The 23,269-nt window shown below is 44.1% G+C and overlaps 2 protein-coding genes and 1 pseudogene across 2 annotated transcripts in view; 2 read left to right on the forward strand and 1 right to left on the reverse strand.

Moving 5' to 3' along the window:
• LOC147302759 (NACHT, LRR and PYD domains-containing protein 12-like) overlaps positions 1-23,269 on the forward strand; it is a 154,278-nt gene that overhangs the window by 43,300 nt on the left and 87,709 nt on the right. The window lies entirely within an intron of this gene.
• The window catches only part of LOC147302761 (NACHT, LRR and PYD domains-containing protein 12-like), a 116,789-nt gene that overhangs the window by 6,827 nt on the left and 86,693 nt on the right, over positions 1-23,269 (forward strand). The window contains exons 3-4 of the mRNA XM_086282110.1: positions 43-142; positions 2,645-2,776. Of these exons, the coding sequence (XP_086138236.1) occupies positions 43-142; positions 2,645-2,776 (232 nt within the window). The remainder of the gene's footprint in view (positions 1-42; positions 143-2,644; positions 2,777-23,269) is intronic.
• Positions 19,522-21,131, reverse strand: LOC147302762 (uncharacterized; annotated as a pseudogene).

Below are 23,269 nucleotides of genomic sequence, written 5' to 3' on the forward strand. Positions count from 1 at the left end.
TGCTGTCAGAGTCTCTGAGTGTGTTTGTTTGTGTGACTGTAGAGAGAAGAAGAGTCACAGTGAGCTCTGTAGCTGTGATTGGCTCAATAATCACCTTCAATGGACTGAACGCAGAGAACGAGCCGAGGAACCTGACAAACCTGTTTGTGTGTGTGTCTGTGTGTGTGTGTGTGTGTGTACCTGTTTAGACATGTTTGTGAGGACAAAGAGTTGGTATGCTACTATGTGGGCTAATAGAGTCCCACAAAATGGCCGTCCTCACGAGTTTGAGGATATTTTTGAGGCTTTTTGGTGTCCTCACTAAAATCTGAAAACAAGTGTCTGTGTGTGTGTCTGTGCGTGTATGTGTCATAAAGAGAGTCGAGTTCACGGTCGCACACTTTCTATCTCAGAGGCTGTATCCCAATTCTTCGGAGCCCCTCTGATGACATGGTCCAAAAAATAAATCAATTGTGGCCACAAAATACTACTTCGTGCGCACGAAATGCTAATTTGTGGGCACGAAACACTTGACCAATAACCGTGATCCTTCCCAGGCCCTGTTGGTTGACAATAAAATCTATCCCGGCGTCCAGGTCCTGTAAAGCAACTGGGCTCTCAGTATCCTATTTAAATGTCTCTCCGTAATAATGGTTCCTTGCATTGCAGGCTTTTCAAAATGCATTGTAGCTCATTCCCAGCCTAAAATAAAACTCACTCATACCGTCTCTGTCCACGGTGTATAGGTTTAGCCTACTCTCATGCTTGTGTCTCTACGCAGCTGTCCAGGAATTGTATCAATATGATGTTGCCACAAATGCGTAATTCGTTGCCACGTTATACCCATTTCGTGCCCACAAATTAGCATTTCATGCGCACGTTATACCTATTTCGTGCCCTCGAAAATAGTATTTCGAGGGCACGAAATAGTATTTTGTGGCCACAATTTATTTATTTTTGGGCCATGTCATCAGAGGAGCTCTGTACAATTCAGGTTCTGCAGCCTCAACGATCCTCAAGGGCCACGTACTCAAGGACCGCTAAGGCCGGAAGTACGAGGCTTGTGAAATGGGCGGTCTAGCCTCCGTCGCGCTGCCCCGGTTGCCTAGCAACCATGATACTAACAGCTGGAAACGTTTCACACAGCTTTGTTTGACAGAAATGAAGGAGAACATATTTTAGACATCTTTGTGAAGGACGCATTTCGAGCAGCCTTTGAATTGGGAAAGCCTTCGGTGCGCCACTGTGACGTAATCGGCCTTAAAATGCAGCCTTTAAGGCTACAGACCCTGAATTGGGATACAGCCTTTATGAAAGTGCGACGTTTGAGCCACTTCCTGTTCTCAGTGCCGGCGTCCTGATCACCGAGGTTTCTGTTGCTCTGATGTCTAATATTGATTATATCGGTAAACAGGCTGTAGGCAGAAACATCAGGTCTGATCTGAAAATCCCTTCAGAAACAAACTTTAAGAGTTTTATGTCCGTGTGAGGCCGCACGCTGATTGGATAACCACCTGTCAGTCTCAGGGTATTAGCCAATGAGCGCGCAGATTCACAGTAAGATCTTATCACGTCATTCTTTTAAACTAAAACATCGACAGTAAAACTGTAACGTGTCCTGTGATCTATAAACACTCTGTGATGAATAATCTGAAGTCATTTTGAGCCTGACATTAGTTTCCTGTCACAGAGCAGAAGCTGCAGGCAGTTTTTGGCACCTTTATATTTAATTTATTCCAAAATAAATCAATAAAGGTAGAAAAGAACTCTCAGTGACATTAAAAATCTATTTTTAAAGACAGATGTGACCAAGTGCAACAAATATAAGATGAGATGTTTACAGATATTTGAAGTATTGATCACATGTAGAACACAGAGCAGGTCCAATAACAGAGTCATGCTGCTCACAAACAGCAGTTTGGTTTCATGAGCTCACTTCCTGCAGTGATCCTCAGCTTCTCTCCAAAGGAGCCGTAACATGTGGGCTCCTCACCATGATGATGATCCCAAACACACTGAGTTCCTTCATCCACCTGATCATGTACTTATTAAATAATGTGATGGTTTTGGTGTTTTTTAAAGACTTTGAGCCTCTAAAATAACTGGTTTGGACTTTAGGGCCAAAGCTCCAACATTAGAAAGCCGTCAGTGTGATGCTTCCAGTACAGCAGCACCTCTGAGTGTGTGTGTTTACCTCTCAGACTAACTCCACCCTGACATCAAGAAGATGGAGGAAGAGGACGGAGCAGCATCTGCAGCATCCAGCTGTGTGTCTGTGAGGAGTGACGGGGTTACACAAACACCTCCACCTTACAGTCATGGACCTGCAGCAATAATGTAAGAACACTACTAACTTTATTAGTCATTTCAACATAACCATGACAGAATCATTGATCTGTGATTGGTTCAAACTGTTTGATCTGAGTTTGATTTTTATTGACTTGTTTTCTTGCTAAGATCTGAACTCTGTAAGTTTAAGTGAAGTCAGTGCAGCAGAATCAGAGAGAAGAGCTGAGAACAAACTGAGTTCATTCAGAGACAGAAAAACTGGCTGATGATTGGCTGACCTGTCAGCGTTATGAGGCAGACACAATATCACAGAGGGATCAGCTGATCATATGGCTGTCAGAGAGAACTGATCAGTTATTGATGTTTGTGTTTGCAGAGGTCAGAGGTCACAGTCTCCAGTATCCAGCTGTGTGTCTGTGAGGAGTGACTGGTCCAGAGAAAAACCTCCAGAGTTCAGTCATGAACCTGCAGCAACAGTGTTCTTCAATCATGGAGCTCAGCTGACCATGTAAGAGAGCTGCTGACTCAGAGTTCAAAGGTTGTTTCTATAAATGTTCTGCCAGTGACATCATAACTTAACCTAACACTGGTCTGTGTATGAAGTATCATTTAGTGGCAGTTGTTAAAGTTGTATAATGATGATGCTAGTTTGGGGTGTATTTTCCTGCTGATGCAAATGCATCTACTTTGCCCTTTGTCTGGTGCTTTGGACAAAGACGTCCAATGAAACTCAGAACAACACAGTTTGCACCACCAGCAGGCAGAGGAAGTGGCTGACATCCAGAAATCCTACCAGTGGCTGAACAAAGCTGGACTGAAAGACAGCACAGAGGCACTAATCATGGCAGCACAGGAACAAGCTCCGAGCACAAGACCCATAGAGCCCGGGGTCTACATGGCTCTTTTTGGGGGGGTTGTGTTGTATTAATAGTGACTTTGTTTCTTTGGACCAAAATCTTTTGTTTTTCAGTTCAGTTGCAACATTGACTAACACTAATGCAGGGGTCGGCAACCTGCGGCTCTTTAGTCCTTACAGTGCGGCTCCTCGTGGTTTGGGAAAATAAATTAGAAGTATTTAGCTGAAGTGTATTTTATTTATGTTCTTTTTTAACTTGTAGTTCTAAATTGGAAGATTATTGTGATATTGAAATATAAAAAGAAAATTATATTTTATTATTTTTTGATCGTTCAAATAAGCGTCACACTCGTGGAAGCCGGTGTACCCGCCGAAACGCCGTGCATTTATCGAGACTTTCAGCCCCAGGTAGGCCAGTTATGGATCTTCGGATCCACATTATGTCAGCAGCTGTTCTCCACCGTGAACTATGTTAAAAACAAACACCGCTCACGCCTCACAGACGACAGCTTACAGTCCTGTAAAGATGAAAGTGACTTCGTACAGCCCCGACCTGCAGACGCTGTGCGCAGAGGTTCAGGAGCAGAAGTCCCGTTGTAAACATATCACGGCAGACCCGACGATGTTTGCATGAACACGCTTTTCAGCTTCTCTTTATTGACCACTTTTCACACACGGTTGCTGTACGCACACAGCCGGCTGTAGCTTTGCAGCTCACAGCCCGACACACCAACACAACAGCACAGACGTTAAGGCGGCGAGGCGTGATTGCGGGTGCCGCTCAGGTGCGTCCGCCTCCCCTGCAGCGGCGCTGCAGACCACGCCCCGCCACACACATTAACCAGGTAAAATACATATTTAGGCAGAATTTTGCAAATATCTATTTTTCATCTTTCAGCAGCATAGAGCTTTTTTTCCAATTATTTTTTAAAAGTCAGGTCAAGGCTCCAAAAGCCCAAAGGAGATATAAGGGTAGCGGCTCACAGCAGTTTTTGTTTGCTACATCATTTTAGTTCAGCTGGGTGTCTTTCCTTTGGTTATATTTCTTTAAGAGTTCAAATGTGTTCATTACATAAATAACATGTAATTTTCTCTGTAGCACTTCATGGATTTCATAAGCAACACACCTTAGTTGTTCACACAAAGCATAAAGGTAAAAAACAGTATATACAGTGTTATTTTCATTCTAGATGTCAAAAAGTATTTGTGGCTCCCAGTGTTTTCTTTTGCGTGGAAACTGGCTCCAAATGGCTCTTTGGGTCCTGAAGGTTGCTGACCCCTGACCTAATGGTATATTTTTTTTAGCTGGATCGTTCTATAAAAACATGAATCAAATCTGAGAAAAGTTTCCACCTGACCTGTTGAATGTTATTGAAGCCAGAAGTTTGCCTTCATACTGTGTTTCTTGCATGCCTTTTGTGGTGTACTAATTGATGTGAAATGAATGCAATGTGGTTGTGTTTGCAGAGGTCAGAGGTCACAGTCTCCAGTATCCAGCTGTGTGTCTGTGAGGAGTGACTGGTCCAGAAACAGACCTCCAGACTTCAGTCATGAACCTGCAGCAACAATGTTCTTCAATCATGGAGCTCAGCTGACCATGTAAGAGAGCTGCTGACTCATTTACGGGTGTTTGAAATTCTGTGACCACTTTGTAATTTTAGTTTATATTTTTAAAGTGTTTTTATTTGTAGTTGCCTGTATTTTTATTACACTGTGTGTAACGTGGTGGTTTGTGCTGTTTGGGATCGTTTTGGTGTATTTGTGTCAGAACATCAGATAAATGATTTCATCACATTTTAAAAGAAAGTATCAGGATAATAATCTGAACTGAGTCATCAGAAATAGAAAGATGGTCTCAACAGGCCACTGAGCTGATCTCCAAAGAAATGCAGAAGATTGAAGAGTCCGAGGCTGTTTATTTGTCACAGGCATCGTCATACACGTACAACACAGTGAAATGTGCTGAGCTGCTCCTGTGACTGGACAAAACATTAGAAACAATCATTAAATGAAATAATGAAACATTGTGCAGATGTAATGTTAAAGTGCTTTGTGCCACATTAGCACAGCATGTACTGACAGAGCAGTGCAAGCAGAACAAAGCAAATGAGCAAAGTGATGTAAACAGAGTAACTGAACAGAGTGAGCAGAGTAATATCAGCAGTAATGAAGCAGCAGGATCAGTGTAGCAGCGTGTGACGTCATAATGAATCAGGTATGATCTGAAATATGACAGTGAGACAAGAACATGATGTAAGGTCCTGTTTAAACCCTGATGGTGATGCTATGAGGGGAGCATGTTCTGATTTAGGACTTGGATGGTCTGAGGATAGAAGCTCCTCTCTGTTTGTGTCCTGATGGTGCAGAAGCTTCTGCCTGATTGGCTCTGTGATGAAGGCTTTTACTGTGGAGTTTGTAGGCTGATCACTCTGTGTTTAATAAGACAGGCAGGAACAGCAAAGGAAACTTGGATTCTGAACTCAAACACAAGTTTCTCCACTTTGACTTTTCTCTGTGACCATCAGAGCTTCTGCACAGTGTCATCAAATCTGGATGTTTGTCACTGACAGTCAATGATTTTAGTGATAAAGAAATGTGTTCACAGAGGGAGGAAGAGGAAGAGGAGTGGTGTCTGTGAGGAGGAGCAGCTGTCCTGCTGTGCTTTGTGTCAGGACGTCCTGAAGGATCCAGTCTCTACCAGCTGTGGACACTGGTTCTGCAGACAGTGCATCTCCTCATACTGGGACCAGTCTGCTTCATCAGGAGACTGGTCCTGTCCCCAGTGTGGAGAAAGATCCAGAAGCAGAGCTGGACTGCAGACAGCCAGTCAGAGCAGCTGTGTACAAAGTAAGACTGAACATCTGTCTGCTGATGGACTCATTTCTGAAAACTGGACTTCTTGTTGTTGTTCAGACATTGAAGAGTTTTCTTTCTGTTTTTCTTTCTTTCAGCAGATGTTGGTCTGCAGGAGGTTTTAGATGAACATAAGATCAGTCTGAGGAGGAGATGTGAACGTGTGACTGAAGGAAGTGATGAAACAGGAAGTAGAACCCTCCTCAACAGGATCTACACTGAGCTCTACATCACAGAGGGACAGAGTGAAGAGGTTCATAGCCAACATGAGGTGAGGCAGCTGGAGACAGCTTCCAAGATGGACGCCCTCCATGACACTCCAATCAGGTGCCAGGACATCTTTAAAGCCTTACCTGACCAACAGAGACCCATCAGAGTGGTTCTGACCAACGGCGTGGCTGGTGTTGGAAAAACCTTCTCAGTGCAGAAGTTCACTCTGGACTGGGCAGAGGGCTTGGAGAACCAACATGTCAGTGTGGTGGTTCTGCTTTCATTCAGGGAGCTGAACCTGATCAGAGAGGAGCAGTACAGTCTTCTGGAGCTGCTCCATGTTTTCCATCCAACATTAGAGAAGGTCACAGCAGAGAAGCTGGCTGTCTCTCAGCTTTTGTTCATCTTTGACGGCCTGGATGAAAGCAGACTTTCATTGGATTTCACCAACAGGAAGCTGCTGTCTGATGTCACACAGAAGTCATCAGTCAGCCAGCTGCTGACAAACCTCATCCAGGGGAATCTGCTTCCCTCGGCTCTCGTCTGGATAACTTCCCGACCTGCAGCAGCCAATCAGATCCCTCCTACATGTGTTGACAGGCTAACAGAAGTACGAGGCTTCACTGACGCCCAGAAGGAGGAGTACTTCAGGAGGAGATTCAGTGATGAAGAGCTGTCCAGCAGAATCATCTCCCACATGAAGACATCCAGGAGCCTCCACATCATGTGTAGAATCCCAGTCTTCTGCTGGATCACTGCTACAGTTCTGGAGCACATGTTGACTACAGAGCAGAGAGGAGAGCTGCCCAAGACCCTGACTGACATGTACTCACACTTCCTGCTGGTTCAGACAAAGAGGAAGAAGAACAAGTACCACGAGGGACATGAGACGAGTCCACAGGAGCTGACGGAGGCTGACAGGGAAGTTCTTCTGAAGCTGGGGAGGCTGGCGTTTGAACATCTGGAGAAAGGAAACATCATGTTCTACCAAGAAGACCTGGAGCAGTGTGGTCTGGATGTGACAGAGGCCTCGGTGTACTCAGGAGTTTGTACAGAGATCTTCAAAAGAGAGTGTGTGATCTTCCAGAAACCAGTCTACTGCTTTGTTCATCTGAGCATCCAGGAGTTTCTGGCTGCAGTCTACATGTTCCACTGTTTCACCAACAGGAAGTCAGAGGTGCTGAAGGACTTCCTGGGAAAAAAATACAAAGAGTCATCTCTGGATGATTTCCTTAAACGAGCCATGGAGAAATCCCTCCAGAGTAAAAATGGCCACCTGGACTTGTTTGTCCGCTTCCTTCATGGCCTCTGTCTGGAGTCCAACCAGAGACTCTTAGGAGGTCTGCTGGGTCAGACAGAGAACAGTCCAGAAACCATCCAGAGAGTCATCAAGAACCTGAAGAATAACAAGAAGTTTAAATCCTCTCCTGACAGAAGCATCAACATCTTCCACTGTCTGATGGAGATGAACGACCTCTCAGTACATCAGGAGATCCAAGAGTTCCTGAAGTCAAAGAAAAGGTCAAAGGACCTCTCTATGATCCACTGCTCAGCTCTGGCCTTCATGCTGCAGATGTCAGAGGAGGTTCTGGATGAGTTTGACCTGCAGAAGTACAAAGCTTCAAAGGAGGGACGACTGAGACTGATTCCAGCTGTGAGGAACTGCAGAAAGGCTCGGTGAGTCCAGATGTGATCATTACATCATTGATCAGTGTCGGTTAATAGTTTAATGTTTAAATTAAAAACACAGTCCTTGGTTATAAAGTGCTTTACAAACACCAACGTTACGGCTAACAGCTGGATTCTCCTGTTTCAGTGCAGCTAGCCAAACAACAAAGAGCCACTTGCTGCTAAAGACAGAGTGAAAGTGGACGGTATATCCTCCATTCTTCATGTAAAACACATGCAATGAATTGTAATGCACCATCTGTGTTTCCCTTCATGCAGTTTTCTCTTTATGGTAGACTTGGATATTTAAATGTTTCCCTCCTGGAGAGTCTTGTTCACTTGATTAGTTTTTGTGAAGGGGATTCTCCTCACCCCGTCTCCAAGGGAGACACCAGCTACCCTTCAGAGAAAATTTATTTGCCCCACTGGTAACCATGATCTGGTTCTTCCAGTCACTGCCCACAGCTCGTGACCATAGGTGAGGGCAGGGACGTAGATCGACCGGTAAATTGAGAGCATCGCTGTCACGCTCAGCTCTCTCTCTCTTCACCACGACAGACCAGTACAGCGTCCACCTCACTGTTACCGCAGCAACAGTCTGTCTGTTGATTCCTGCTCCCCTCCCCCTTCTTTACTCAACCCTGAGATACTCAGACTCCTCCACCTGGGGCAGGAACGTATCTTAGCCAGAGTGGGCACTCCACCCTTTCCCAGCTGAGGACCATGATGCTGATCCTCATTCACACGGCTTCACACTCTGCTGAGAACAGCTCCACTGTGAGCTGGAGGCCATCACCTGATGAAGCCAACAGAACCACATCCTCTGTGAAAACAGAGACGAGACTCTGACACCACACAAGTGGAATATAAGGTCAGAGGTCAGCTAATACCTAATATGGTAATCCTGAGTTAACAGGAAAGGGAAATGCAGTGAAGAAATGGATTTTCAAATGAGGAGTGGAATCACCATTTTAAATGTACAAAGTAAATCTTTGATTTTATTTTTTAAAAGATTTTAAAATCATTTTAAAAATTGGAATTCAAAAATGTTTTTTAAAATGAAATAAATGTACTCATGTTTTATTGCACAATTTATTAATGAAGCATGAAATGTATTTTGATGTGTTTTGACTCTTCTGATCCTCCATAATATTGAGATTGTATAGAAGTTTTCAACATTTGCAGATTTAGGATTATACTGTACACTATTATTAGCATAGTATGTAACACATGGGGACACTAAAGCAGTCGCACCAGAATGTCCTCTAAAAAGAAAGCTTCTTTAAAATACAAGCGAGTCAGACACCGAGGGCACAGAGATGAAGCAGGTCTGATCAGGAACAGTTTATTACTGGGCCAGGGAGCACAAATAAAAACACCCTTAAAATGTACGTGATACAAGGTTGTCAATTTAGTAAAACTAAATAAAACAATCCTAGAACCCGTAAAACTACCATTTTCTATATTCACTAACAAACCCCTGCTATAATTATGCCACATGTTCATTATGGGTCCATCAGCAGGCCAGGAATTCCGGCTTTAGAGCAGAGTCCACGCCAGCCCCGTCTTCGGCAGACAAGCAAGAGCCTCCCATCTTGTCCTTCCACTGGCCCATCATATCCCAGCCCAGCTTGCGTTCTGCACCCGAATCCATCATGCGACCACCGCCACAGCTCCCCTTGCATCAGTGTCCTGTAAAATAACAGATAGTAAACCTGCTGCCAATCACACGCGTTGTCTCCTACTGTTGCCGTTCCATGAGGTCAGGACTGGGTCGCCGTGTCACGCTGGCCATCTAGCATTAGCCTTCCAGTCTTGGGCTTCTCTCCTTCAGTGCTCAGCTAGCCTGCTTTTAAAAGGTCTTTACACAGCTGACACACCCATGCCTCAGCAGGTGGTCCCTATCAGCTAATTTGTCCCATGTGTAGCCAGTCCACAGTGGATTAAAAACTGTGTCACATAAAACACTAAAGCCCATGCAATAGAAACAGAATAAAACAATGCAAATAAAACGTCACTCATAAATAAACACTAAAAATCAGAATAAAAACAATATACAAGATAAATACAAATTTCCACTGTGTGACATCCCCCCATATTTTAACTGTGACAGTCCCTGTCACAACATTCAGGTGTTCTGTCCAGGAGGGTGGCTGAACAACACTTGGCCTTGCTAGCTACTGTGTCTCTGGTAGTCCCTTCTTTACACATAACACATGAAACATCAGCAATAATCTGCTACCAACGAGTTCCTTTGAATGCATCCTAGAAAAGTTACAGCATAGGTGAGTTATACAGTCCAATTGCCACATCCAGGTAACCTGCTGTTCTTCCATTTCGTGACCACATAGCATAGCTAATGTATGGGATTATCAGAACACTGACTCCTCTCAGCTCAGCTCCTCTGATATCCCTTGTGGATGAACACTACTCATGAATACTCACGTGGCAATAAAACGTCTTTTCTGTACACCCCTTGCTCACAACCCTCAACAAGGGTAGCTGATTTAAACACTTAGCATTCTATCATCTATATCTGTACCCCAGGTACTGAACACTGCTCCCAAACTTGTATCCTGTCGACAAACGCCAAAATTATGTAGCCGCTAAGACTGGTGGACCTAAATCTTCACCTCCAAGTCCGTTCACATACAAGAGGAAGGGGAGCAAGCGGGTCAGCGCTCAGGGCACAGAAACTAAGCTGGCTTTGAACACACACCATTTATTTCCATAAAAAACACAGCCAGAATCACAAATACAAGTTAAAATCCCCCGTATACAATAAAAAGAGTGTTCTCAATGCGCTAAAAACCCTGCCGGCAGAAATAACTATACACTATTAAAACAAAGCTAAAAAAATGTTTTCCATATGCTAAAATTACCCTCCCACAGTCCCATAATCCCACAGTACAGCCACACGCGGGCGAATGTGCCTTATCTGAAACAGGAGAGGAATTTCTCTTCCGGGATGGAAACCACGCCGGCCAGAAGAACAAGGAGGGGGCTCCTGTCGCAGACCTGTCTCCTGCACAGTCTCGCCCCACTCCACACCTGCACACGGCCTCCCTCGTAGCACCGTCAGATGCAGGCAGAGGGGCATCCCTGCCCTGTTGTGAATTGAGGGCCATCGCCACCCACTGTTGCTGTTCCTGCAGTTGGGACTGGATCGCCGAACGACTCGCGGCGCCCCACAGTCAGGCAGCAGTTCCTTCAACACACGTGCGGGCTTGCACGCGTTCCTTTTTCTCCTGCTCACCTTTCGTGCGTCGCTCCTCTTGTCTCTGCGCTCACCATCCCCTTTAACAGGTCAATCTGGCAGCTGATAGGCCACCTTGGGGAACGCCCCCATCTGTTTAGTCCTCAGTGGATTAAAGGAATATGGTACAACAACATTAACACACATAATATAAGTATGAGGATAAAACCATGCAATATAAATATCACAATAAAATCATGCAAATAAAATCAACACTATGTACCAATACACAGATTGATAAAACATAAAAACACAAATTTCCACTGTGTGACAAGTATACTACTATACTAATAACAGTGTATAGTATACTATTGTACTATACACTATTATTAACATAGTATATTTTAACAGGGAATCTTGATCCTGTTACATTTGACTTCTGTTGAGCTTCTTGAATTGTCACCTTCAGTTCCTTTCCTTTACTCTTCCAGTGTCTTTGGTTTAAATGTATTTACCCTGATAACTGCATATGAAACAGTTCACCTCTTGTCACTCACTATTATCTGTTTGCCATAAAAGTGTTGGTGATGTGTTGGGAGAATCATTATTTTCAGTCTCTTCTTATAAACATAGTGAGGCAAAGATGTGGGTCGTGGTCCCTGATAATCAGATGTGTCTGTGTTCTGTTACATGTGACGTTAGAGAGGTTTTAGTGGAGATAAAAACAGGACCAACATCACTCATGACTGCTTTCCTGTCTTCAGTGTGTTTACTGTTGGAGCTCGTCCTCCTGTTGCATCTGTCACAGCTGTTACGCTCCTCTGTGACTCCTCCTCTGTCTGCTGTCACACTGCAGGAGTTTTTGGTCATGGCGTGTGAATAACTGCCGAGGTCGGCTAGGACGACGCCACCACTCGTTGTCAGACCCTGTCACGCTGTCTGTTTTCATCTTTAGCCGAGGTTATTAAGAACTTCAAAATGAAACCAGTCTCTGTTTTCAGTCTCCGCCCTCTTTTGCAGCTTTGAGCCAGGTTGTAACACCTGTTAAAGTCACCACCTGTTGTGACCGGGGAGTGAGATGAGTGTGAGAAAGATGAAAACAACGTCTCATTCTGACTAGTTACTGGGAACTGATGTGTGATGATGCAATAACAAAGATGACTGTTTCTATGATTTTCTGTTTTATTAATTGTTTTTATTGATGATAAGGACAGGCAGAGGAGATTGGATGGATTTACTTTGTTTTATTATTTTGCACTGAAATGGAGTCCAGTGTACAGTCCTTGGCGTTGCACATTTTAATATGTTTTAGCTGAGACTGTAGTGGGCACTCTTTAAATGTCGGGTCAGTTTGTCACGTTAGAGCCTATTTGTGCCTGTTAGTGCTGACGATGACTTTAGACCGAGCTGACTGAGGGGTCTAAGCTCATGATGCCACCAGCAACACCCGGGTCATGCCGCAGAGTTTTCAAACCCCGCTGACACTCGACATAATTTACTCAGGTTATATCAGGTGATCTAAGAAAGGCCGCTTAGAAAGAAAAGCGAGTGCACTGCTTTAAGTTTCTTGAAGATGTTTAATCCGAACATTCAGCTTCTTCACTTCTAAAACCAAAAAGTGGAGAGTCCCAGATTTTAATCCTAGTGGGAGTGTCCCTTAAGAGGGTCGCTGACCAACTATTGATCATGTGGCTCATCACATGAGCCAAGCTGTGAAAAAGGGTGTGGGTGATTATCAGCAGAGGTTTCGAGAGATGAAACGTCTTCAAGAAACTTAAAGAAGTCACTTTTCTTTCCAGGCTCCTTAGATTACCATGACTGTATGATGAGAACCTACACAGACATATCAGGTGAAGTTTTCAGTGTTTTGGTTCAGTTTAATGTAAAAATGGAGATGAAACACATATAAAGGCTGGTTTACACCACTGAGCCCTGCTCTAAAACACTGACACAGATCTGTCTGTGAAGCTGGCTTTAACAAATAAGAGCTTAAAGTTTTAAAAACATGTTTAGCGCCGAACTGTCCACTTTACTGTCTGTAGCAGGAAGTGGCTGTTTGGCACTGAAACGGGAGAATCCAGCTGTTAGCCGTGATGTTGTGTTTGTAAAGCTCTTCATAAACGAGGACTGTGGAGGAGGAGAGCCTGTGTGAGTCAGGTGGTTCACCGGCCGAGTGTATCAGCGGCAGAAACAGCTGTTTCAGCAGCGCCGTTTTATGCAGTAAAATAATCTTTCTGTTCCCAAACACATCCACACAGTTTACAACATAACAGCCCACTACATGCACATCTCACCGCAAACATGCATAAACCTGAACATAAAATATGTCCTGTACCTGTGTGATCTCTTTAAGTAACTCACAGAATATCAACACTAACGCCACAAGTTTGTTGGTGTTTTAACATTTTAACCATTGATTTTGAATTAAAACCAACAGTTAAAATATTTTTGCACCTGAGGAAAGAGCAGCAGAAATATTAAGACAGATAAATCATTCTGTCTTCAGTCTCCATGAACAGCATCAACATCCTCTGGTGAAATTTCTCTTTCCTCCTTAAAATATATTAAATGTCAGTTTAATTCCAGATTAATGGTTAAAACATGTATGTCACATATGAACATCAGGAAATAAAGAAAAGTGACTGATTCAGTTCCATATATGCTCCAGGGAGGCGTTAAGGTTCATTGAAATTGTTCAGTTATTAAAGTTTAATCTGAGCCGAGCTGACTTCCTCAGGAACAAATAAACACCGAGATAAACTTCACCTTACAGATATAATCTAAATGAATCATATCCAATCTCAGAGAGTTGACAGTCAGCTGTGTGCTGGGAGATATGTTTGTCTGCAGTGTACGAGCTCTGACCGCTCCCCAAAAATGTCGGAGTGAATATATGAATATTAAAAGTGTAGCTGGTGACACAGAAACAGAGGATTTAAGAAGTTTAAGTGTAGGTCGGGTCCACACATGTCCAAACACCTGTGCGTAGTCCTGCTTGTTACTGAGAAACGCACACTAATAAAATGGCCATAAGGCCAAAGCAATGGTTTTGACTGGTGTTGACCCCGCCCCCACCCTGAGTGTGGATGCTGAGAGAAGGGCCAGCTGTGAATATGAGGCTGTGGGAGCAGATGGAGAGAGAGTATGTCGGGGTATCCCAGTACAAACTTTACTGGGGTCAGAAATTAGACAGACTCCAGTTCCTTTGTTTGATTTATCTAGTTTGATGTTAGGAAAGAGATTCATGAGATGGAAAAACCTCCCAGTCTACTGAGATTCAGAAATGATTTGTACACATGGAAACTCCCTGAGTGGGAACAAAGAGTGTCCTGTCAGGAAGAGCATTTGGAATATGGATGTTGAGGATGTGACAGTGCCTGAAATCCTGCTGCTGTTCTGAACCATAGTTTCTGATCTGAAGGTCAAACAGAGTCATGATGGTTGTTTCTATTTGTTCCTTTTTAGTTTAGTTCCCCTGAAATCAGATGTGATATCAGCAGCTCTGAGTTCATTCATCATTATTGTCCAGTGATGACATTTCTGCTCCGTTTGGTGACAGTCAGCAGATTTTTCCTGAGTGTGGACGTGAACAGTCGTACCTGACAGCAGCAGGTAGCAAACAGAGATCGTCTTTCCAGCTGGAACTCTTCACTGAGCTGAGCTCATTCAAAATGTTCTGGATTCAAGACAGGAAACAGTCCACATGTGTGTCTTCACTCTGACTCTGGATCAGATCTCACTGACAGACTGTGGACATTATGGAAGCCTAAATGTGACACCATCTTCCTCCTTCATCTGCAGATTAAAGCCAAACAAAGATTCTCATTAAAAGTCTGCAGGTCTGAGAGAGACTGAATCGTTGTGTCATGTCAAACACAGTAAGAGGAGCTGAAGCACAGATGTGAAGAGCAGATGTTCATCAGATTATGACCTCACTCTGTTTTGTCTTCATATACATTCAGTCTGTGTTTATAATGCAGATTTTCTGCTTTTATAATAACACATTTTATATTTTCTGTGATCACAGACTGACTCGGTGTGGACTCTCAGGGACTCACTGTGAAGTTGTGGCCTCGGCTCTGAAGTCCATCCCCTCCCATCTGACAGAGCTGGAGATGAGTAACAACAAGCTGCAGGATTCAGCAGTGAAGCTTCTGTGTGCTGGACTGGAGAGTCCAAACTGTCGACTGGAGACTCTGAGGTGAGTTCACTGACTGCAGCTGTTGTTGTTTTTCTATATTTCTGATCTTTGATATTTGAAACGTTCTTTAGTTCCTAAATGTTCAGGATGTGTCTGAAGACAAATGTGAAGAAGTTTGAGTGCTTTCAGAAATGTTGTGTCTTTCCAAACGACTGAACAACAGTTTTTCCTCTTGGCTCCAAATAGAAGTGACAGACTTGAGCAGGGTTCATTTAAAGGCTGACAGAAGTGGAGTGGTGATGGGGAGATGTTTGTCAGGACAGCTTTTCAGCCTCCACAGGTTCATGTTGTGCTCCATTAGTCAGTGAAGATGAAGTCAGTACTGGTGAGGCTGTAGAGTGTGTGAGGGATGTGAATGAGGCTGTTGGAGATCTGATGATAGCAGATAAAAACAGGCTGCAGAGACTTTGAGCTTGTGTGGAAACAGACAGAGAAAAGAAAGACATGAATGTCAAAGCTAATAAAGGTGAAGTTAGGAGCTGTGATGATGTTCATGTATCAGAAGCTGATCTGGCTGCTACAGAGACGACCCACACAGCTGCTGTGGTGAGGTTTGTGTTAAAGCAGAGGAACACAGGCCCAAACATGACAGCAAAGCAGGTTTCAGGCTCTGTGAGAGGATTTCAAACAGAAGCTGGAGAAGAGAAAGGACTACAGAAAGAAGGCAGCTGAGACCAGTCCAAGTGTTTCCATGGAGCCCAGTCTAACATTCATTTATACACTAACGTACAGAAGTGAACGGGAAAATGAATCCATAGTTTCAAATGTAGAAATAGTTCTCAGTTCATTTACAGAGTTTAATACAGTTCATGAGGAAATGTTCAAAACAGCAGCTGAGAAGAAATCTGCTTCACAAAGTTGGATCCAATTCCAATAGTTTGTGATGCACTTTAACGCAGCATGAGCAGTTCACTGCCTAACCCCACAGAGACTGTCAGTCTGGACTTTTCTTTATTTCTATTGGCTGTCAGTGAGATTTCAGAGCAATCAGAGACTGTGGGTCTGTGTATGAAGTATAATTCATGTGCAGTTGTTGAAGTTGTAGAATGAGAAATAGCAGTTTGGGGTATTTCCTGCTTTCATTGTCCTGCTTGTGCTGATGAAAATGTTTATTGACGTGTGAATTCATTCTTCAACGCTCGATTCTGCCTGAACAACGAGAAACTTTGCTTTTCTTTGTGTAACACAATTCAACGCACTGAAGCATCGACTTGTTTCATTATTACACAACAGCAGACTGGTGGCTAATAAACAGTGAATGATGCAGAAACAGATGTTTGAAGCTGTTCTTGGAGTACACTGAGAGAGAGAGAGCTGTGCAGGCAGGAACAGCCAAAGTCAGAGAGAATTCATGAGCATATTGATCAAACGTGAAGCAGAGTTTGGATCTTCTTTTGCTGCTGCTTCACTCAGTTTTGGTTGGAGACAGATGAAACCTGCAGCTTCAGGATCTGTGAGCTGTCCACTTTCAGCCCCGACGGCGTGTCCGTGTACGTGCCGTCGAGTGAACGATCCACGCTCTGTGTTTCCATCTTTGTGTGTTTAGCTGCTCTCATTTACTGTTTTAGCTGTTTGCTGCTTGTTGAAATAGTTTGTGAGCTTTAACCTGAGATTCTGGCAAAATACATTTATATTAAACATCGATTCAGGATTGAATGAATCAACATCGTTTTATTCAAATTAAAACCATTTAAATGGGAACATGAATTTTTTACAGCCGCCTCTAATGCTGGGTAATGTCAGCTGGTCCATGTGCAGCTGGCTGTGAGGCTCAGGGAGCGTCTACAAAGTGCAACACTGAAAGAACATCATCCATAAATATTGAGTAAGAACTGGACTCTCATACAGAGAGACTCAAATGCCTTTAAACATCAGCTTATCCTGCTGATCCAAGTCCAACACTGAGTTTGTAAAAACATGTTTGTCAATCATTTTGTTTGGTTTCTGAGGAAAATGATTCAATAAGTTGCTGCTAATACACAACATTTCATCATATTTCCTCATAACCCTCTTTTGTCTGACCATTTGATCCCATTTGAATTTGCAATAAAGGATCCACAGAGTTTGGTGACAATAATGACAGTAGATGTTTGTGTGAAAGTGCTGGAAGCAAATGAGTGTGTGATGTTCTTTCAGTGTTGCACTTTGTAGACGCTCCCTGAGCACTGGTCTCACAGCCAGCTGCACATAGAGACCAGTGTTGTTAGTCCAGGTCAGAAGATGACTTGTTGGAATGAAAATGAGCTTGTAGTTTGTCTGCTTTAATAATGTGACTGGAAAAAGGTGTTGGACTTCAAATATGTCCATTTCTGTCACACTTCACCTTTAAAAGTGAAGCCATGTGGTTCCTGGAAGGAAAAACACGACTTTTTCAAGTCTTTGTCCTGTTTTTATGAGAAATGTACGACTTTAATGTGAAAAATTCAGAGTTTTTTCTCTTGTTGTGTTTGTTTGAAGCTGCTTCCTGTTGGCTTCAGCTGTTTGGAGTTTCCATTTTCTAAACTTCTACATTCTGAACCTTCTTCAGCTCTGAACAGATGATGAAACACTGAATGATTTCAAGCACTTTGTCTAATAAACTTACATCTTTCATTCTTTATACAGATTGGAGAACTGTGGTTTGTCAGAGATCAGCTGTGATTATCTGGCAGCAGCACTGAAGTCCAACCCCTCCCATCTGAGAGAGCTGGACCTGAGCTCCAACTACAACCTGCAGGATCCAGGAGTGAAGCATCTGTGTGGTTTCCTGGAGAGTCCAGGATGTAAACTTGAAACTCTGAGGTCAGTCAGCATGTTTTAGTTGTGCTGAGATGAATATGATGTGAAAGTTGTGCTGACACTAAACTGCAGACATCAGGCTGATATTATACTGATCCACACTGAGGATCTTCATGGTAAAGTCTGTTTTCTTCTTCTCTGGTTTAGTCCATTGACTGCAGCAGAACAATGTTCACATTTCAAACAGTGATACTCAACGTATGGCCCGCGGCCCACACGCGGCCTGCCCACCTTTACTGATTCAGAGAGCTGTGTTTGTGTGGGCGGGGCTCAGACAGCTCCGCCCACTCAGTTTGTTCCCTCCTGATTCATCTGCATGTGTTCTGCTTCACACTGCTCACCTCCACCAAAGACTTCACAAACATCTTCTTTCTTTGAGTCCAGTTTGTCCCACAAACACTTCCAAATCTCCTCCTCTGAGATTCTGCAGCTTCTTGCAGTGTGACTCAGCTGACTTCTGACAGACCACAGACTGGCACAGCATCCACATGTGTCTCCTTTCAAACAGGCTCTTGATGTTTCCTCCCACATCATTCTGGCCTCTCAGTCTCCTTTGTTCTCCAGCTCTGTAGCTCCAGCTGGTGAAGCTTCAGTTTTCCATGTTGGTAACAGTAAACTACAGCCTCTGCTGTCAGCTGGGTAACTAAACAGAGCTGCAGCACGTCTCTGCGGTGGTGCTACATCCAGCCTGCAGACGGCCGTCTACATGTTGTAGTGGTTTACAGTCACCAGGGGGCGCTGTCCCAGCCATGCAGGCAGTGGGCTGCTCTGCTTGTGCTGTTGTTGGTGAAGCTGAAGTGAAAGTGATAGGTTTGTAGTTTGAACCTATCCACTGGAACGTTAAGGACAATCTGCTACGCAGCAAAAAGCAAGACACAAGGCACCAAAGTTCTCTGGTTTACTCATGCATGAGGGAGACCTGGCTGGAGCCAAGCGTCGTTCCACCACTTGACCACCATCAGACTCTCAGCCAGGCTCCCCATAGCACTCCTTTTATTGTGGTTACATGAATATGCATAGGGTCATTAACATATAGCATCTCACATAGGTATACATGTGAACAAAGAATACTGTGTGTGTGTGTGTGTGTGTGTGTGTGTGTGTGTGTGTGTGTGTGTGTGTGTGTGTGTGGTACTGCTGATCAAAGGGTCATATAACATCCTTGGTCAGGAAGAGGGTAGACCCCCCTTCACCCTAGATGGTTCACCCTAGATAACATGGTGAGGAAGTCCAGCAGTTCATCTAAACAAAAAGCACTTAGACTAGAACAGACGTAGCTACGTTAATCCTGCCATAAAACAATAAGAGAAGGTACGACCTCTCTCGTGCTCCCAGGATTTGGGTGTGCATTCCAGTGTGGAATACACACCAAGCCCCTGCAGCCTGCTAAAGATCACACATCCTATCACTACACAATTGATTATACACCTCTAAGAATATATGGTTAAATATTTCCTAATACAAATGACAATAATAAAATCTAAACCCATCATCACCACCCTGTATTGTCATTTTTTAAGGCTATACGGCATATATATATCTTCAGCTCTACACCACTTGTCAACATTTTCAGTGCAGGCTTCATTTCATACACACATATTAGCCTTAGCATCCATGTCACTCTGCTGCAACAGTATGAAATTGGTAAAGGTGTTAGCAATCATTTTATTCACCATCGATCTTACACATGGCAAAATGCAACCTGTAAACAAGCAAAGCAAAGCCAATAATGTAAGAATGGGAGTCAAAAACTTTAGAAACATATTCCACCATGGTCCAGATGTCAACCAGGCTATCCAGCCTTGTGACGTGTCTCCTCCTGATGTGTGGTCCGCCACATATTTCTGCAGAGCAGTTAAGTTCTGCAGTGCCTCATAGATGTCTCCTCCAGTCGTATATCCATCCGGAATAAACGTACAACATGTCTCTCCAATCAGCTTACACACTCCTCCTTGTGATGCTGTTATCAAGTCTAGGGTCAGCCTGCTCTGCAGTACCATCGTTCTGATGGCCTTTTGCTCCTCCGCTAAGGCTGTTCCCAGAGTCTTAGTGAGATTAATGTGTCGCAGTAAGGCATATCGGTTGATCTCCACATGATCCCGCACCTCTGCAACTCCGATGTTTGGGATCAAACTTTGGAAGAATTTAGCTCCTCCACTCCAAATGCGGAATTCTCGTGGCACTCCAGTGTCTACTGTCACTCCAAAAGAGTTAGGTGAGGCTATATTCACCTCACGCTTCCGTCGGTTGCTAGGGTGATGTTCAACTCTGTCCATGAAGAAGACATGATCCGATAACTTCACCACGGCACACAATCCTCCCCATCCCTCAGGGAGTGATAGATAGGCTTTATGTCCACACAAGAAATACCAATCAGCCAAAACTCTTGTTCCTTTACTGCTCAGCACCATCCTTGCACATCCTGTCCACTTCTGACTCTTTGCTTTTACTGGTATCCTGTAAGCCCGGTTGGACTTGCATTCAGTCCTCCTTAATGTCAAGTTCTCAGCTCACTTTGCACTGGTCAAGCATTTCATACACCTGCTCTCATTCTCTGGAGGGCAGTAGGTGTATATGTATCCACATAAACGAAGCGGCAGCTCCCCCACTGACAGTGATCCATTGTTCATCACACACAACGGCAGTTGAGCTGTATTCAGCTTGTTCAGCAATATTATGTCTGGCAGTGGGTCTGACACTTGAGGCCAGGCCAATAAGTCAGTTTGCTCAGAACAATTCACATCTATAAGTGGCGACTTACTCCAGGTGATGTTCAGAGGTGTACTATAGTTGGCCTGGGACCAGAGGACTCTGTTGCCAGGATGAGTTGCTAAGCCCAACAGACACCAACTCCTGTCCTCTGGTATGCTGTACGGCCACAGTCCAGATGTATATGCGGATAACGGCATATGAGCACACACATAGCAGTCCGTCCTATTGTTCAAGTGAGCAGTTGTATTCATAAACTGCCACCAAAAGTTTGTAGAATAGCCATGAGGGTATTGGGTGTGGTTTCCTTGGACATACAGGGTCTCCACAGCTGACCATGATGACATCAAAGCCATTACACCCAGCAGGGTAGACAACACTTTAACAGCCATTCTGATGAGTACCTGTGGCTCAGTTGGTTTCTTCACCGGATTGAGACGAAGGGCCCTAGAGGCTTTCCCCCCCTTTGTACCCGGTCTTCCTGCCACTTACTCCGAGCTGGCCTGGATGTGTGTCACCTTTTTGCAGTGGCTTTGGTGTATCCAGGTGGGTCGTTCTGCAATCTTCACAGCAGTTGGTGTTGTCAGCAGAGCCTGGTATGGTCCGTCCCACCGTGGCTTCGACCAGCACTTCCTCTTTATGACCTTTATCAGTACCCAGTCCCCTGGCTTCAGACGTTCTTCCTGTACAGAAACAGAATCATCTGGCAGATTATTTGCACTCATGACTTCTTTGCTTTTCAGCATTTTAATCATCCAGTCTGCTAGTGTGTTTTCTTCTTCTGCTTTATCCTTATCATTACAAAACACTGGAACTCTAAATCGCCTGCCATATATTATTTCAAAAGGCGTTAGGCCATTATCAGTTGGCGTGATTCTCATATACATTTTCACTAGCTCAATGCAGTCTACCCATGTTCTGCCTGTTTCCTCCATTGTTTTCCTGAGTCTCAGCTTTACTGTGCCATTAGTCCTTTCAACCAGCCCTGCACTTTGTGGGTGATATGAGCAATGGTTTTTCAGCGTTATCCCCAGATGTTGTGACATTTTCTCAATTACTTCATTCACAAAATGAGGACCATTGTCACTGTAAATAGTCTGGGGGATCCCATGCTCTGGGATCACATTTTTGCATATCACTTTAGCCACTGAAATAGCATCTGCTTTCTTAGTGGGGACAACTTCTACCCACTTTGAGAACGGGCACACAATCACCAGGCAGTACCTGTAGGTGTTACAGTTAGACAACTCAATGAAATCCATATGGATTACTTCAAATGGGTAGCTGGGTCTGGGAAACTTTCCTCTCCTAGGTCTGAGGTTTCCCTGAGCATTATGTTTACAACATATTAAACATGCTTTACAAAAATGTTTTGAATAAGCATTGAATCCCAGTGTGAAAAACTGCCGTTCGACTGCTGCCACCATCCCAGCTGTCGAGACATGGCAGAGCCCGTGGCTCAAACTTGCAGCAGTCCTATATAGGTTCTTAGGCAATATAGGTTTATCACAAAGATAGTAGACATCACCTCGCAGGCTTGCTCCTTTAGTGAGCCACAGCTGCTTCTCAGCTGGAGGTGAGTGTGACTGCATGTCTGCTAACACATCATGTGTGATGGGCGTAGTTTGCTCCTGTGACGCCAGAACATGAACCCCATGTGTTCCAAGGGCCGCTTCCTTTGCAATTTTATCTGCAAAGGCGTTGCCTAGTACAATGGGGTCAGTGCCACGTGTGTGTGCTGCACATTTACAAACCGCAACTTTACTAGGCAGTAAGACTGCTTTCAACAGGGCCTGCAACAATGTCGCATGCTCCACAGGTTTACCTGTTGATGTTGTCATGCCTCGTCTTGACCACTGAGCGGCAAAGAAATGAAGTGTAGCATATGCATACTGACTGTCAGTATATATAGTCACTGCCTCCTGTCTCTTCTGCGCCTGTTCTAACCACAATTTAGCGGACGCCACTTGTAACTCTCTCTCCTGTTTCAATTTCCCTGTCGCACAAGCTGCTTTCACTGTCAACTGGTCTACTAACATTTGACATTGTCCTACAACCAATTTACCTTCAAAATCATATTTCTTGCGCCAATGTCCTAAATACTTTGCGCTACCGGGAGCGAATTTCACCATAAACTTCTCGTCACCCTCTGACACACTCTTGGTTGCTTGGGAACCCATAATAACAACAACAGCTGCCGACGTCACAGACCACGTGTTCTGCTCCGCACACACTCACACAACAACAACAACAACAAAAAATATCCTCACACACAAACAACAAAAATTAGGCCTATTGTCTCAACGCAGTCTCACACAGTGACTGCGTGCTTTGTCGCACACAGTGGCAAAGACTTACATAGCAGTGATCACGCGCTTTATCGCACACAGTGATAAAGACTTTCAACGCAACCTCACACAGTGGATGCGCGCTTTGCTGCACACAGCGGCAAAGAATAGTCGCACACAGTGACTACACGCTTTATCGCACACAGTGATAAAGACTTTACAACTCAGCCTCACACAGTGGC

This window comes from Aulonocara sp. 'chitande type north' Nkhata Bay, linkage group LG23, assembly GCF_057382095.1.
Source record: "Aulonocara sp. 'chitande type north' Nkhata Bay isolate Kocher_YH1m ecotype deep benthic linkage group LG23, A_spYH_male_GT1.1, whole genome shotgun sequence".
Lineage (NCBI taxonomy): Eukaryota > Metazoa > Chordata > Actinopteri > Cichliformes > Cichlidae > Aulonocara > Aulonocara sp. 'chitande type north' Nkhata Bay.